General features: G+C 40.4%; 1 protein-coding gene across 1 annotated transcript in view; it reads right to left on the bottom strand.

Annotated features, from left to right (window-relative positions):
- Nucleotides 1-8,587, bottom strand: part of LOC117561366 (neuron navigator 3-like) — a gene marked incomplete at its 5' end in the record, with an annotated part of 73,840 nt that extends 65,253 nt beyond the window's left edge. The window contains 3 exon segments of the mRNA XM_034238686.1: nucleotides 6,181-6,300; nucleotides 8,169-8,508; nucleotides 8,511-8,587. Coding sequence (XP_034094577.1) covers nucleotides 6,181-6,300; nucleotides 8,169-8,508; nucleotides 8,511-8,587 — 537 coding nt within the window.
- Between the last annotated feature and the right edge of the window lie 4,688 nt (nucleotides 8,588-13,275).

Raw genomic sequence — 13,275 nt, 5'->3', positions numbered from 1 at the left:
GTATTCCAGTCCCTTTTCAAAACTCATCTCTTCTCCTCTGTCAAAGCCCACCCCCCATCAATCCATGCCGGCTGATCAAGTTTGATAGTCCTACACCCCCCCCCCCCTAACCTTCCCTTATATTGTAAAGCGATTTTGAGTCCTTGAAAAGCCCTATAAAATGTAATGTATTATTATTATACTGACAGGTATTAGATCTTGCTGTGTAAAATAATCTTCCTGAGAGGTGTCACGTGTGATGTCGTCTGTGTGTCCTACAGTGAATGTATTCCTGACAACAACAGGTGATAAGAATCAAAGGTTCCCAGAGGGGGAATGGGGTAGAAATACAAAAACTACAATTTCTTAAAATGTATAAAAAGTAAATTGAACATTTGAATGGCATGATATCCAAAACATGTTTTTTGAGGAATAGCTGGAATATGAAATGATAAAAAAAATGTAATTACAAAGATACTTCAAGAAAACCATCTCACCGGGTCAAGAAAGACCCACTTATGCATCTAAGGGTTAATACAGAACTTTTGTTTTTGTTTTTTTAATTAAGGGAAGTTATTTAATGTCGTTTAGTTTGAACTGTTTCTCATTTTGTATTTTGAATCTGTAATTTCCTAAAATCAAGAACATTTAAGGCGACTTTAAAGCGCTATAGAAACACAATTTGTTATTATTATAAAAATGCCCCCCAAAAATCAATATTCCAGGTCTTTCTAATTTCATTACAAAACTACACTCTTCCTGCTTAAATGTCAGAAAACCAGAACTATTTTTCCCAAGCAACATGGACCCCCACATAGCGGATATGTTCAAGAACACCACCATCATTAGATATGTCGTAAAGTGCTCAGAACAGAAACCATGACTCCACACTGATCAGATGAGTCAGCAGGAAGAACCTCCAGGGCTATGAGACAAAACGGAAAGCATAACGAGCCTCATGGGAGTTCAGTTTATACACAGACCCATCAACTCTCTCTACTACCGCCAGTGTGAGGAGGACAGGGAGAGAAGAGGTGTGTGTGTGTGTGTGTGTGTGTGTGTGTGTGTGTGTGTGTGTGTGTGTGTGTGTGTGTGTGTGTGTGTGTGTGTGTGTGTGTGTGTGTAAATAGTGGAATTAGCTCCCCATTGATATCAGGACAGTCTGCATATCGTCCGTCACTTGTACCATGGCTAAATTACACAAAAAAACAACTCTATTAAAACAATAGGACTGAACGAGATTAGCTCAACATTAATCACTTATAATGGATTGGCTTATTTAAAGTGACATATCTGCTTTTCTTCTTGTTGTTTTTGTTTGTATCTTTAAGGTTAATTACTCTTATCCTCTGCTCTTTGGAGAAAACCTAAATGATTTGTAATTCAATGAAAAGGAGACAGATCGTAAAACTCTGGGCAGCCCTGCAGTCAACTTCAGCTAGCGGATCAGTGCATGAGAAATGAAACGGAAGTGAGGGACCCAAACAAACTATTAAGAAGGCAAATCTGAGATTTCATTGAACTCCAGCTCTCGACTCAGGTTCGGGAAAGCCCCGTGAGCTTCTCGCTGTAGAGTGAAAATGGAACACATGCTATTTATTGTTTGTTTATATCACGCAGTCTGTTCTTCTTCTCTCGGTTATCACGCAGTCTGTCTTCCGGTTGTTGCCTCTTTTGAATGACGAATACACACTACCGCCGCCTGCTGGTAAGGAGAGTTATTGCCACTCACGCATGCGCAGTTCGTACGTGCTACTTGGCCGTCAGCTGGAGTCTTTGTGGTGTGTTCCAGTGCGACACATGGCCAAGACGCAGAGACGCGAGGCGACACAACAGCCGGGGGTCCGTCTGTGTCAGTTCTTTGGTGTCAGCTTGGTGTGTCCGGGCCTTAACAGTCAACACTTGGTCTGAAGTCCCCACAGACTGAGCTACTGTTGGATGATTTTAGTTCTTCTTATTCAGATGGAAAATCAATCACAAAATTAACATTTTACCGCATAGCACAGCCAGCACAACCTGAAAAAAAGGCTGCTGGGAACGCTTGATCTTGCTTTGATTGGTAAAAGACATTCAAATAAATACAGGAATGGAGCAGACATGCAGAAATAACATATGAATATAATGCTACCTATCATTTTGCCAGGGAGTAAGAAATGTTCACTTCCTCTTATAGTTCACAATGACCAGGGAGAGGTAAAAACACACAATATATATTTGACTAACTCACAGTTTAGGAATAAATGCTTTGCTGGTATTTGTCATTCCTAGAAGCATGTGTGCATTTGAGGAGATGGGAAGTTCTTCGAGGTGAGCGAACAGTTTGTCTTAAAGCCGGAGGGGTTTTGTGGAAATGATATGAATGTTTCAGGAAAAAGAAGTAAAAACCTGTCCCAAGGGAGGGAGCTAAAGCCATGCTGAAAACACGGTGAGCAATCGCCCCCCCGAGCATTACCGTATGTCAGAGGGAAAGTCACAAGTGACAGCTCAGCTTCTGACTGTCACACATGTCACAGGGAGGCATTAAAGCCATGTGTGTGTGTGTGTGTGTATTCATTTAGTTGTGTATGGGTGACTGGAAGGAAAGGAAAAGGATATCAGAGTTCAAACTCAAAACACATCAAGTGTCTTTTAGCCTGCAGGCATCAATACTTTCTCATCGCTCCTGAGGCCCAAAGCGCTATCTCAAACTTTAGCTCAGAGACGCCACCGTTTTTGGGAATAATGTGAAGGCAGGTTGAGAGGAATTAGCACATTAGAGTCGTGCACTGGTGGAGTATTTTTGAAGGAGGTCCTGAAAGGTAGCATCACAAGAGCAAAAGGGTTTTTCTATTGGATTCAATTGGAAGATCTGTTGCAAACACACATTTATGATACTTATATGTTTTGTTCAGCCGGATAATCTCCACATATTAACACCACTTTATGATTTTTAGGATAAAAAGCTAACTATAAAGGAACTACAGCACGGTCACATTACTTCACGTCACCACTGCTAAGCTAAAGGTGGCTAATGTTGGGCTATAAAGGAACTACAGCACGGTCACATGACTTCACGTCACCACCGCTAAGCTAAAGGTGGCTAATGTTGGGCTATAAAGGAACTACAGTCCGTTCACATGACTTCACGTCAACACGGCTAAGCTAAAGGCGGCTAATGTTTGGCTATAAAGGAACTACAGTCCGTTCACATGACTTCACGTCAACACGGCTAAGTTAAAGGCGGCTAATGATGGGCTATAAAGGAACCACAGCACGGTCACATGACTTCACGTCACCACCGCTAAGTTAAAGGCGGCTAATGTTGGGCTATAAAGGAACTACAACATGGTCACATGACTTCACGTCACCACCGCTAAGCTAAAGGTGGCTAATGTTGGGCTATAAAGGAACTACAGCACGGTCACATGACTTCATGTCACCACCGCTAAGCTAAAGGTGGCTAATGTTGGGCTATAAAGGAACTACAGCACGGTCACATGACTTCACGTCACCACTGCTAAGGCGTTTTTTAAACTCCATAGGGGTATTTAGTGATGCATTTTATGTCACATCTTTTCAGATTGTGTTTACCACAGACCTTATTTCAGACATCTCACCAAAAACACATTAAAGAAATGGTTAACTTAAACAGGAAGTGGCAAAATGCTGATTCATTTAAAGGTTTTAAGACTCATTTCTGAGATAAAACACATTGAGGGAGACGCTACAACTTGGAGACAGTTCAGAGGGTTCATATTTATCCATCCATCCCTTCGAGTGTCACAGTCTGACAGCAGATCAGAGAGAGACTGACAGGCGGTGAGTCTAACGCCTGTTCTGAACCTCCGGTCAGGTCGGCTGATATCGTGACGCTCTGCCGATCACAGATATGATCCGACCTGCTGAACATCTCCGCTGACTGACTGTTGTGTTGCTTGTGAAAACGAAAACGCACACCAGAAAACAGAAGGACCGTCGGGGCTTTTCAACAACACAGTTATGTAAACTGGTAGCAGATTCAGCAGGAGGAGGAATCACAACGTCTGTAAGTTGTACCTAACTATCAAATCAAGGTTTATTTATAAAGCACATTTAAAAGCGATTTTTGGTCGGGCCAAAGTGCTGTACATGTAATAAATACTACAATCACAATAAAAGACAATAAATTACAACAGATATATAAAAAACACAGGGAAAAGTCAGGAGTCGTGCTCCGCTCTGACTAGAAGGCCAGGGAGAAGAAGTGTGTGTTTTAAGAGTAGATTAAAAAACCCCTAGGGTCTGGGCCGACCTCACATGGAGGTAACTATGGTTACATTCATCCTATATAACCATGCATACTGTCTGTTTAAAACCACTTCTTAAAATCCACCTCTTCTCCTTAACGTTCGACACTTAGAAAGATAGTAGATTGTTGCTTTTAATTGGTCTATTGTTTTTTACTATATGGCTGTTATTACTCTATTCATGTTTATTTTTACCTTTTTATTTGTATTTTTGCTTATTTTTATGTTTTCTGAGCTGAACTGTGTAATTTTTGTATTTTATTAATGTATTTATTTCTCTGTACAACACTTTGGTCTGGAGGTTTTAAATTGCTTTACAAATAAAGCTGTATTGCATTGTATTGTATGCAAAACGACCACATTGGCACCTTGAATAAGATCCTTAAAGTCAGTTAAGGAGTCAAATCAAATCAAATCAAAATGTATTATTGATCCAAATCACAAGACATGCCTCAAAGGGCTGTACAAAGCAAACAAAAGCAAAGACAAAAACAAAATACAAACGGCATAGCATAACAATTATAAAACAAGGAGTGACTCTCACAGCCCTTTACTTATTTTAAGCGTTAAAACAAAACCAAGCTATTTCTATAGAGTGATTTCTGGTTGCTTTCCAAAGCCGCCCGTCCGCCTCCTCCAAACACTGCGACTCATCAAAATGTTGGCAGAAGTTAGAGTTGCATGCTGGGAAATGTCGCTGCAGCAGCGGATTCCCAGCAAGCTCCCTGAAGGCCTGTCATCTCAATCTGAGCCTGACAGCTTTCAATCGATCGCACGTCTCTCCCTTTCACCTCATTTAATCCGCAGTGTCCTGACTCTCATCTCTGAAGGACATGGACTTACTTCTTACTTTTTAACTTGTGGAGTTATGGGGTTTCTTTCGATTAAAGAGGTCCTATTATGCCTCTTGGGGTTTTCCCTTTCCTGTAATGTGTTATATAGGTTTTGGTGCATGTAAATGGTCTGCAGAGGCTAAAATCCATCACATAATATATCCCTGGATTGTAATTATTCATGCATTAAAGTCATTTTATTTTGCAGCTAGTAATAACTTTGAATGACTCTCTATTCAGATATACATTATAGTATGTCATACTTAATTTTTTTAGTGAGTAAAAAACATTATAATTACTTACACATTGTACTGTAGTATAAGTATCATGTAGCATAAAATGGCAATACTCAAGTAAAGTACAATTAACTCAAAGATGCACTTGAGTAAATGCACAAGGGTACTTTCCAAGGACATCAACTTACTTCTTACTTTTTGACTCTTTATTCAAATATCTTAAACCATTAGAGTACGTCATACTTACAATAAAAGTACAATATCTGCTTACAAATTGTACTGTAGTATAATTATCAAGCAGCATCAAATTGAAATACTCAAGTGAAGTACAATTATTGTATACAGTAGGTGTTGGTGCATGTAAATGGTCTGCAAAGGCTAAAATCCCTCACATTTTATTTTCAGAGTAATACATATTAAATCACTGGATTGTAATTATTCATGCATTAATGTAATTTTAATTTGCAGCTGGAAATAACTTTTAATGACTCGCTATTCAAATATCTTAATCCATTAGAGTCATACTTTGTTTGGTAATAACAATATGAATGTGCAAAGTAACTAGTAACTAAAAGCGTCAAATACGTGTGAGTAAAAGTGCAATATCTGCTTATAAATTGTACTGTAGTATAATTATCAAGCAGCATAAAATTGAAACACTCAAGTAAAGTACCTCAAAGATGTAGTTGAGTAAATGCACAAAGTTACTTAGTTGTGACATCCGGAAAATTCAAAAAATCTGAACACAAATGTAGAAATGTAGAAATGTACCCACATCTGTATATTAACATTGTCCCTCTATGTTTCCAGTGTCATCGTCCACAGCAACATCAAATCATCAAAGCGAGGTATTGACTCTGTGCCTACCTGTCGATGTCGCCCTGCATCTCTTTGCTGCCTTTCTGGGAAACATCTTGAGAAGTAGAAGAGTCCGAGGCTCGGCCTGCGCTCCTCGAATACAGATGAAGGCCGCCGTCGGTAAGGTATCTGTGAGAGGGGGAATAATGAGAGGATGACGATGCTGTGGTGGAAACATAGTAACTCTATAAATGAAATTGACTTGAGTTGACGAACCTCTGTTCTGTATAAACTTAACCAGTAAGGGAATACAGTGACATCATGGATGATACAAAAGCACTTTCTTTTTACGAAAGCCTATCAAATCCTTATTCTAATCTACAGCTTGAGGTAAGTTGGATTTTTAGACTTTTTAAACACCATGTAGAATAAAACTACTTCCTGAGAATAAACACCAAGGTAGCAGTAATCAATATTGAAAATAAAATCAACTTAATCACCACATTTTTCTCTAGAAATATATAGGGTATAAATCTGTTTGAGCCAAATCTTAGATGTTAAATCCTAATAGCAACACTTAATTGAATTAGCATTTCTGCCTGCTTTGAGCACTTCGGATGCAAACAGAATATTATCATTATTGCAAAAGGGCATTCAGTAAAGTATAAAATAAACATTAAATCGAAGTTATAGTTATTTTTGGAGATTTTAAATTGCAAAGTAAGACAAAAACGATTAATACAATCTATTTTGTATCATTTTGAAGATTGATTTAACACAATTTAGTACCAATTAAGACCTTTTTTTATTGCCTTTTAGCCTTTTTTAAGGATCTGCAAGAGCCCTGTTAAATGTGTGTATGTGGCACTGAGTAAGAGGTAATATTTGAGGCACGGCTGATAGGACACGGAGACCATTAGCATTTAGCTAATTAAGCTTAGCTAATCACTTTTCCTTTCAGACGTGTTACTTTAATTAATATGCTTTACCCCATAACTCTGCTTTACATCTCTTCACTGTGTGTGTGTGTGTGTGTGTGTGTGTGTGTGTGTGTGTGTGTGTGTGTGTGTGTATGTGTGTGTGTGTGTGTGTGTGTGTGTGTGTGTGTGTGTGTGTGTGTGTGTGTGTGTGTGTGTGTGTGTGTGTGTGTGTGTGTGTGAGATATGCTCACTGCTTTAATAGCTATGGTGATAATGAAGGTCAGAAGCAAACACACATTTTGCCGTGATGTTTTCCGGATCTATTTTCATTCAGCTAATCTGTCAGCGAATGGCGTGGCCTCGAGTCGCACACTTCACTTTCATGGCAAGACAAACGATGACAGCCTTGGTGGATGTTGCCCTTTGTATTAATGTTCACAGAAAGATGAGGCCTTGGAGACTCTATGAACACACATCCAACCTTTTCTACTAAACCCATATGCACTGCGACATTGAATAGAAAAATGTGACTTGTATTCATGATTCATCAAACAAGTGTTTCAGTTAGTATAGAGAAAGAAGAAGGCCAAATCATATCAAGTGGAACATATTCTGCTCGCTTTCGGGTCCATACTTACATTTTGGATACTAGAACGTCTTTAATTTCTCTAGTGTCTCTTTTTCTCATACTGTCCGTTAGAATATAACTTAAAGAGGCCCTATTGTGATTTTTGGGGGGTTTTCCCTCTCCTGTAGTGTGTTCTATAGGAGTTCCGGGAACACAGTGACATCACTATGGAACACTTGCACTTCTATTAGCCAGTGCTCCGATGCATTGTACGTGATAATATACATTTGGGCATCATCATTTACCAATTAAAGCGTTGGCATTTAAAGCAGGAAGTCAGAAGTGCATCAGAGGAAGCTAATATGCTAAACGCTATAGTCATCCTACCCGCTCGTAGGATATTTTAGGCAAACAATATACATTTTGGCAACAAATACTTTTACCTACCTCAACCAAACAGAAGCAAGTTTAATTTAGGCTAGCAATATACATTTTGGCACCATCATTTATGTCAGAAGTCAGAAGTGCATCAGAGGAAGCTAACATGCTAAGTGCTATAGTCGTCCTACCCGCTGGTGATCTCATTGGTCCGGTTGCTCCTCCCTAGGATGTCTCCTTCACTCAAGTACCCTGTTATCTCCATCTCCGACTGCTGCCCTTCATCTCCTTCTCCTTCTCCTCTTCCTCCTCCTGCTCCTCCTCCTCCATTCTCCCCTTGCTCCGCCCCCCTCATCCCTCTTCTGAACACAAACCTGGAAGTGTCAGAGTGCCCAGTGTAGCGCCCTGTGGTGCACCCGGCGCTCGTCGTGGTCGCCCTGGGCGGCGCCGCGTAGCTGCCGGGCATTGAGGGGGCGTCGCCCGCCTGGAGACGCGGGGTTTGTGATTGGCCGAGACGCCAGGCCATGGGGAGGAGCGTGTGGTGAGGGCTGGGAGACTCCGCCCATTTACCTCCGTGGTTACGGTGGTGTCGAAGGTCGTTTCTATTGTACTGTGGAGAGAGAAAAAACAATAACGGATTTAAACTCTTACTCTTTAAAAGCAAAAACACGGGTTATCCTGTGTTGAGTAAAACACTTTTACCAAGGAAAAAACAAGTTAACATTAACAATAAAAAATTAACAAGATGCGAGAATTGAGACAAATGTACACGTCCGAAACACTTTAACATTTGCCGAAAACACTTTTACAAACTAAATGAAATCTGACTCTTTAAAAAGCAAAAACCGCTATTATCACTGATTTCTCTGACAGTATCTTGAGTAAAAAATTGCTAAAAGTGCACAACAATAACGAGTCTTACTCATCGTATAAAGTGCAATCCTGTGCAAAGGGTAAATCATTCAGGAGAAAAGATCGGACATTTTTACAAGTAGTAGAGCGCCACTCCCTTCAAACCTCATGCTGTGTGTGTGTGTGGAATGTGAATTGCCTTTTTGACAACACTCTCATATGCTCACTGCTTTAATAGCTGTGTGTGTGTGTGTGTGTGTGTGACCTTCCTAAAGTGCTGCTGTTATTTCCACTGTGTTGACTTGAAGGGGAAATATAGCAGAAAGTGATTGCTCCCATGAGGACATAATGTCAGAGCATCCATCACAGTGAATCACATGGAGATGGAGACACAGGCAGCCATGTTTATATTCAACTATTACATGTATTTTGCAAAGGATTTTAAACTGCCACAGAAAACAAAATATGTATCAGGTTAAGCTGCATCAGCAGGGTTGAAGCAAGTGAAACTTCTAGTGAAATGTCAGAGAAAAATTGTAATAACTACCAATTTTAGATTTTCTAGCTACATTTTCAACAAATGAAGGTTAAATCCTGAACAGATGTGCAATGCAGTAAAACACCAGCTTGAGCTCTCTCTGCTGGGAAGAAGAGTGAACTACAGTCACATGATATCACACGACACACACATCAAAACACAACGCGGAACATGTGGTAATGTGTAGTCATATACATCCCTTATTTGGCCAAATCCTCTACTTTATTATGCATGATAGAAACAAGACTAACATTAAATGTGTTCAAAAGAAAAAGGATTTAAACTACGATTAACCTGCCATGTAATATAAAATAGAGAGGTAGGAAATGTCCACACGTCTGTATCATTATAAGCATATTTGTTCTACATTGTCTGCCAGTACTAAATTATAATATTGTGACTTTGAAAACAATTTAAAAGGTATACTTCAAACGCTCATAATGCAGTTTAAGTCCGAGGGCAGCAGCTATTCGATGAGACATAAAAGCAACGACAAGCAGTGTCTCACACATGGTGGTGACAGAGGTGTGAGAACAGTGTGTGTGTGTGTGTGTGTGTGTGTGTGTGTGTGTGTGTGTGTGTGTGAGAAAGGTCAGTACACTGTCCCCTGTGATGCCAAGTGCCAACATGAGAGGGGCAGAGATGCCAGCCGTGTTCACATCCAATCTTTATCAACACCTCCTGAGATCAACACACACACACACACACACACACACACACACACACACACACACACACACACACACACACACACACACACACACACACACACACACACACACACACACACACACACACACACACACACACACACACACACACACCACCATGTCAGAGTGCAGCATTAAACAGACAACTGATGCTTATTTAAAAAGCAATCACAGAGAAATATTAGAATACGGATATTCATTAGCCACGGTCAATTAATCAAAATGACCACTAACCGTGTGTGTGTGTGTGTCCTAGCATTACTATACTTGTGGGGACCAACATCTGTTTACACAGTCACGTGTGGGGACTCGCCTCCCTTATGGGGACATGATGGAGGTCCCCATAAGGGGAATCATTAATTTTAGGGTGAAGACTTGGTTAGGGTTAGGGTTAGGCATGTGTTGGTTATGGTTAAGGTTAGGATAAGTCTCCAGGAAATGCATGTAAGTCAATGTAATGTCCCCTGAAGTGATGTATACATGGTATGTGTGTGTGTGCGTCTGTGTGTGGCCATCTGAAAAGTGATTAAGACATGGATAGGGGAGCATCTCTTCCTGTGTGCATGTGTTTGTCCTCTCTTTTACCCCGTCTTCACAGACCCTCAGGGCAGGTTATCAATGTGAATCAAAGACGTTTCAAAACATGTGTGTGTCCACTCAATTAACTCCGTCTTTAGAGATCCTGCCTGCTCCTCCTTGCCCAGCCCCAGAGGCTTTGTGTGTGTGTGTGTGTGTGTGTGTGTGTGTGTGGTGTGTGTGTGTGTGTGTGTGTGTGAGTGTGTGTGTGTGGTGTGTGTGTGTGTGTGTGTGTGTGTGTGTGTGTGTGATGAGTAGGAAATGTGCTGGGTACGTTTTACACATCTAATCTACTGCATATAAACACACATCATTTAGTTGTTTTGTTAGCTGTCGCTTCTCAATATCAGGACCGCATTACCCATAAACCCCGCTGTTTTGTTCGGGCTATATTAGACTATCTGGTACAAAGCAGAAGCAGAACCCAAATAATCCGAACAGAGGGAGAGTGGTTTGTTTATCCAGCAGCTCAGTGGGAGGAGAATCCATATTGACAGCAGAATGGTTATTGCTGAGTAATGCTGAATCACTGCATCTTCTTATGAGCTCCGACACTTGATCAGATATTCATGCAGGCTTATTTACTGATCTCAGGGAAAATGCAATTCTGCAGCTCCACTCTATATATTTTAGTGCATGTAAATGGTCTGCAAAGGCTAAAAGACGCCACCATTGGACTCTTTTGTTTACTTCCAGAACATATTTCTAGCCAATCACTTCTATTGGCTAGCTCTCCAACATATTGTACGTGTGCACATTCACTGTATATTTTTGGTGCTTTAATTCTATTTTGAGGTGTTCAAATTCTAGTATTGTTTATTTCCACTCTTTAATTTATGCTGCAACACAAACGTTTCCCAATTTGTACCTCGTATTTTATCAAATGTATCGTACGCAATGTTGGAACTAACGCGTTACAAGTAACGCCGTTATTTTTGTCAGTAACTAGTACTCTAACGCATTACTTTTTAAATTCAGCAATTCAGTTACCGTTACTACATGGTGCGTTACTCCGTTAGTTTTTTTTAATATAGTCAACAGCCAGGCGAACAGAGATGAGAACTGTACTTAAGTACTTGAGTAAATGTACTTAGATACTTCCTGTGTCACATGCGGAGACGGGCTGTGGGCGTGTTTGTGTTGTTTACTAACAAGACTATCATGGCGGCGGCGGAGCTCAAGTCTAGTTTCTCCACCTGGAGATATTCTCACTATTTCCCTTTTGTCGAGCACAAAGAAAAGAACGTTTTAGTTAAATGTAAGTTGTGTCTTGGCGGGTCAAAGATCCTATCTACTGCCCAAACCAGTCATCTAAATCTCTTAAAACATCTGCAAAAACAACATGCTGGGACGAAGCTAGTAGCTAAGACCACAGAGACTCAGCCGACGCCACTCCACCTCCACCTAAGCAACAGCGGCTGGATTTTAACTGAGGGACTGCTAGCCAGGGAAAAGTCGATAAAGCCATTGTAGAATGTTGTAGAACACATGCAGGCTATTGCTACAGTGGAGTCACCCGCTTTCAGGGAGCTAGTTAGCATGATAGCATGTCCGGGCGGCACACGGCATATGGGACGGAAAACTTTTTCCAACTACCTGGAGAAAGAATATACAAAAATGGAAAGCTAGCTAATATCGATGCAATCCAGATTGCATATAATGCATGTCAAGTTGATCAACAGATTGTATTATTCTCCAATGCAATAACAGAACTGAAATTAAGGCTATAAGGGCATTAATGGGAGTCCTTTTTACAAGTAACGAAACACAGTAACGCATTACTTTTGGATGTAAGTAACTAGTAAAGTAACTGAGTTACTTTTGACATGAAGTAACTAGTAATGGTAACTAGTTACTGGTTTTCAGTAACTAGCACAACACTGATCGTACGTGATAGATTAAGGGGCGGGACATCTCTAAGCGGTTGACCAATCACAACAGCTAACCATGACAAACTGTTAAGAGAAGTTAGAGGGTTATTTACTTTATTTTAAGGTGATTTATGAATTACTGGCATGAAATCCGTCCCAATAAAGACTGCCAAAATGCAAAATCACCTCCTTTTTACTCATTTACAACTCCCTATAAAACATACGTTACTCTATAGCAGGGATGGGCAACTTGGATGGTGGTGGGGGCCACATAATGTATGTACTGGCCACCGGGGGGCCGCAGATTCACTTGGAACACACACGCACACAAATTCCATGTATTGTATGTAATTATATACATATACTAAGTCGGACATCTTCTTTGACATTTTACAATCTCTCAGGGAACATCCTCTAATAAGCTCACTGAACTAAATCAGTTCACAGAAATGTTATTTAATGTTTACAAGTGGCATGTTTGTATTAAATGATTTAACATTGGAATGAAACTATTGGAAAGCACGGAAAATGCGTGTGCATTAAGATTAAACATTAAGATGACATGAAGTCATGAACACTAATCCAGACATTAGTTGTCTAACTTGAACCTAAGACACTTGAAGCCTCTGCTGACGCACAATAAGGGGAATGCCAACACAGACAGCTGTCAACCCGCACTCTGCTGTTCCCGCTGAAATTATGAATGAAATTAATCTGAGGGCCGCAAAAAGAGTAGGTGGGGGCCGCGAAA

Source organism: Gymnodraco acuticeps, unplaced genomic scaffold (genome assembly GCF_902827175.1).
Source record: "Gymnodraco acuticeps unplaced genomic scaffold, fGymAcu1.1, whole genome shotgun sequence".
Classification (NCBI taxonomy): domain Eukaryota; kingdom Metazoa; phylum Chordata; class Actinopteri; order Perciformes; family Bathydraconidae; genus Gymnodraco; species Gymnodraco acuticeps.
This window is presented reverse-complemented; position numbering and strand designations above follow the sequence as displayed.